Source organism: Chiloscyllium plagiosum, chromosome 11 (genome assembly GCF_004010195.1).
Source record: "Chiloscyllium plagiosum isolate BGI_BamShark_2017 chromosome 11, ASM401019v2, whole genome shotgun sequence".
Taxonomy (NCBI): Eukaryota; Metazoa; Chordata; class Chondrichthyes; order Orectolobiformes; family Hemiscylliidae; genus Chiloscyllium; species Chiloscyllium plagiosum.
The window spans coordinates 12,865,299-12,869,816 of record NC_057720.1 but is presented as its reverse complement, the minus strand read 5'-3'; the positions used below and the strand labels follow the sequence as shown (position 1 = coordinate 12,869,816).

Genomic DNA, 4,518 nt, shown 5'->3' with positions numbered 1-4,518 from the left:
AATAAGATTTGTGAGGCATGACCTGCCCCTCACAAAGCCATGCTGACTGCCTTTAATCACACTATGCTTTGCCAAATAGTCAAAAATCCTATTTCTCAGAATTCTTTCCACAACTTTGCTGACCACAGATGTAAGACTGACTGGTCTGTAATTGCCAGGCATTTCCCTATTATCCTTCTTGAAAAGAGGAACAACATTTGCCTCCTTCCAATCCTCCGGTACGACTCCCGTGGAGAGTGAGGAGGCAAATATCCTCGCCAGCGGCTTAGCAACCTCCCTTCTTGCTTCCTGGCGCAGACTAGGATAAATCTGGTCTGACCCTGGGGACTTATCTATCTTAATGTTTTCCAAAATTTCTAGAACATTAACTTCATCAATCTTGATCTGGTTAAGACTGTATCCCAGCTCCTCTAAGTTTTCATTTACAACAAGTTCCCTTTCCTTGGTGAAAACCAAAGCAAAAAACTCATTTAGGGCTTCCCCTATCTGCTCAGACTCCACGTACAAGTTCCCTCCACTATCCCTGATCGGCCCTACCTTCTCCCTGACCATTGTCTTATTCCTCACGTATGAGTAAAATGCCTTTGGGTTCTCCCTAATCCTTCTTGCCAAGCCTTTGGTGTTCAACCTGGATAAATGCATAGTGATGCATTTTGGAAGGTCAAATTCGAATGCTGAATATAGGATTAAAGACAGGATTCTTGGCGGTGTGGAGGAACAGAGGGATCTGGGTGTGCAAGTGCATAGATCCCTCAAAGTTGCCACCCAAGTGGATAGGGTTGTCAAGAAAGCATATGATGTTTTGGCTTTCATTAACAAGGGGATCGAGTTTAAGAGCTGCGAGGTTTTGCTGCAGCTCCACAAGTCCCTGTGAGACCACATTTGGAATATTGTGTCCAGTTCTGGTCACCCTACTATAGGAAAGATACAGAGGCTTTGGAGAGGGTGCACGAAGGTTTACCAGGATGCTGCCTGGACTGGAGGGCTTGCCTTATGAAGAAAGGTTGAATAAGCTTGACCATTTTTCTCTGGAGAGAAGGAGGAAGAGAGGAGACCTCGTCGAAGTGTACAAAATAATGAGAGGGATAGATAGAGTCAATAACCAGAGACTTTTCTCCAGGACAGGATTGACTGTTACGAGAAGTCATAGTTTGAAGATAATAGGAGACGTTAGAGGTAGGTTCTTTATGCAGAGAGCAGTGAATGCATGGAATGCGTTGCCTGCTGTGGTGGTGGAAGTAGAGTCATTGGGGACATTTAAGTGACTGCTGGACATGCACATGGATAGCAGTGAGTTGAGGGGTGCGTAGGTTAAGTTACTGTATTTTACATTAGGATTAAATCTCGGCACAACATCGTGGGCCTAAGGGCCTGTTCTGTGCTGTACTTTGCTATGTTCTATGTTCTAACTCCCTTTAGGAATTCCTTAAGCCACGGACTGGTTAATCTGTGGAATGTGTTCCTGGAGAAGGCTGTCAAGGCCAAGTCATTGAATGCATTTCACACCAGGATAGACAGGTTCTTGGTTAGTAAGGGGATCAGGAGTCTCAGGGAGAATACAGAAAAATGGGGTTGAGAAATACATAAACTGCTGATCAAATTACAGATGACTCAATGGTCCAAATGGCTGGGTTGGCACGGTGACTCAGTTGCTCATTGGCCTCACCGCGCCAGGGACCCGGCTTTGATTCCTGCCTCGGGCGTTGTCTGTGTGGAGTTTGCACATTCCTCCCGTGCCTGTGCCAGGAAACCTGAGTTTCCTCCGGGTGCTCTGGTTCCCTCCCACAAGCACAAAACTGTGCAGGTGAATTGGCCATGCTAAATTGCCCAAAGTGTTCAGGGATATGGAGGTTGGGTGCACTGGTTAGGAATGAATGTGGGGTGGGGTGTGGGTCTGATTGGATTGCTCTTTGGAGGGTCAGAGTGGACTTATTGGGCCAAAATGGCCTGTTTCCATGCTGTAGGGATTCTATCCTATCGGGATTCTATTCTGTAGGGATTCTATGAATTACACTCCATTGTCGAATGGTCTAAAGGACATTGGTGAACCAGATGTGGTTTTCCTCATCATTAGACTCTTAATTCCTGGTTTTTAAAATTGATTTCAAACTCCACCATCTGTTCATGATGGGTTTGGAACCCATGTCCCAGAACATTACTGCATCTCCGGATTAATGCTGCCATCATCTACACGATACAAATGCTGTATGCATTCAGATAAAAAAGCCATAAGCTTTTCATTATTATAAATTATTCTGGTTCTATTTTCACCGTGGCACCCAGAACTACTTTGGAGTCTTCCTAAATTTCAACAGGCTCATCTGGGCTCCAAGATCACACGACCCTTTCACCTGCACTAATCGCTCTGGTTTAGGCTTTCAAACTGGCACAAGAGAATCCTCGAGGGATGAAATAGAAAAACAGTAATACTGATAAATAATCGTCCAATTGAAATGTACGAGATGAGTCTGACCACTACGTTACATCAAACACTCTGGTAAAGTTATCATTTTCTGAACAACTCATGTACTCTTTTCAGACTAGAATGGACGAGATTGCAAAACCTGTTCCCCAAAGCTGAAAATGTGTTGCTGGAAAAGCGCAGCAGGTCAGGCAGCATCCAAGGAACAGGAGAATCGACGTTTCGGGCATAAGCCCTTCTTCAGGAATGAGGGAAGTGTGCCCAGCAGGCTAAGATAAAAGGTAGGGAGGAGGGACTTGGGGGAGGACTTGGAGGGACTTCGGGCTTATGCCAGAAACGTCGATTCTCCTGATCCTTGGATGCTGCCTGACCTGCTGCGCTTTTCCAGCAACACATTTTCAGCTCTGATCTCCAGCATCTGCAGTCCTCACTTTCTCCCCAAAGCATCAGTGTAAATTCCAAAATGTTGTGTAATAGAAAGGGAAATTATTCTGTTCAGTGTCCTAAGATCCTGCCCCACTAGCTATCTGATGAAGGAGTGGCAGTCCAAAAGCTTGTACCTCCAAATAAACTATAACCTGGTGTTGTGTGATCCTTAACTTTGTCCATCCCAGTCCAAACTCGGCACCTCCATATCATAGAGGAGAAAGTGAGTCACATCATACTTGTGAATTGTTCACTGCTTGTTCTCATTGGCATTGACAGGTTTAAGAGCTAGCCATCACCATCTGAGGAAAAAGACTCTCACTGCCCACCCTATCTAATCCTCTGATCATCTTGTACATCTCTATTAAGTCACCTCTCAACCTTCTTCTCTCTAATGATTTTGATGAGTTCTGAGGAAATTTTCTCTCTGTGAGTCCTCTGCATTACTGAATGTACTTCCTTCGCTATCATCCCAAAATCACCTCATTAGCTTCCTACCCTGTCCTTATGCACAATTCTTTAATTTCCTAATTTCCTTTTCAATCCTCTCCCATTCCCACTTACTGTAATGCTTTAGGAACTCTGCCCATTAATATCTGCAATAAGCCACTACTTTCTTCCTTCACAAAAACTTTATATCTCTCCGCAATTCGGGTTCCAGTTTGGCTCCAACCTTTGGTATTTATGGGGACCCAGCTGCCCTCTACTCGTGCTATTTCCTCCTTGAATTCCTCCTCCTGCTCTGACACTGTTTTATCTGCAAGTAACTGCTCACAGTCAGCTTAAACCGAGTCATATGTCAGTGAAATTATTCTTCCTTAAGGTAAGAACTTATATTCATTACCCCATCCTTATTCTTTTGCATTCTTATCCTAAATCTACTGATTTTAGATTAGATTTTTTTTTTTTTAGATTAGATTACAGTGTGGAAACAGGCCCTTCGGCCCAACAAGTCCACACCGACCCGCCGAAGCGAAACCCACCCATACCCCTACATTTACCCCTTACCTAACACTACGGGCAATATAGCATGGCCAATTCACCTAACCTGCACATCTTTGGACTGTGGGAGGAAACCGGAGCACCCGGAGGAAACCCACGCAGACACGGGGAGAACGTGCAAACTCCACACAGTCGGTCGCCTGAGTCGGGAATTGAACCCGGATCTCTGGCGCTGCGAGGCAGCAGTGCTAACCACTGTGCCACCGTGCCGCCCAAGAAAAAATCTGCCCAGTTTAGTCTCCTATTTCTTATCTAGCCTATATTTCCTTTGCTTTTGCACAATTACATGCTTTTGCCATAAATTTGATGCTGTTTTTAGTTCTTCAGTTAAGCATGAATGGTAAAAACTTACCTTGGTTCTACCATTCATGGTAGAAAAATAAGTTTTTCTTTTTTGTAGAAATATTCTCATACTTGATATTCTAGACTGACCCTTTAAATGGGGAAGCGATGACTGAGCATTACTATCACTGGACTGTTAATCCAGAGGTTCAGATAATGTTCTGGGGACCTGGATTCAAATCCAATCTTGCCAGATGGTGGAATTTGAAGTCAATGCAAATCTAGAATTAAGAGTCTATTGATGAGCATGAATCCATTGTTGAATGTTGGAAAAACCCATCCGGTTCACTCGTCGTTTCCAGAGAGAATCTGCCATGCTTACCTGG

The 4,518-nt window shown here is 44.3% G+C and overlaps 1 protein-coding gene across 1 annotated transcript in view; it reads right to left on the bottom strand.

The window, feature by feature from the left end:
- LOC122554706 (calcium-activated chloride channel regulator 3A-1-like) overlaps positions 1 to 4,220 on the bottom strand; it is a 45,071-nt gene extending 40,851 nt beyond the window's left edge. The window contains 1 exon segment of the mRNA XM_043700082.1: positions 4,203 to 4,220. Coding sequence (XP_043556017.1) covers positions 4,203 to 4,220 — 18 coding nt within the window.
- Positions 4,221 to 4,518: the final 298 nt, after the last annotated feature.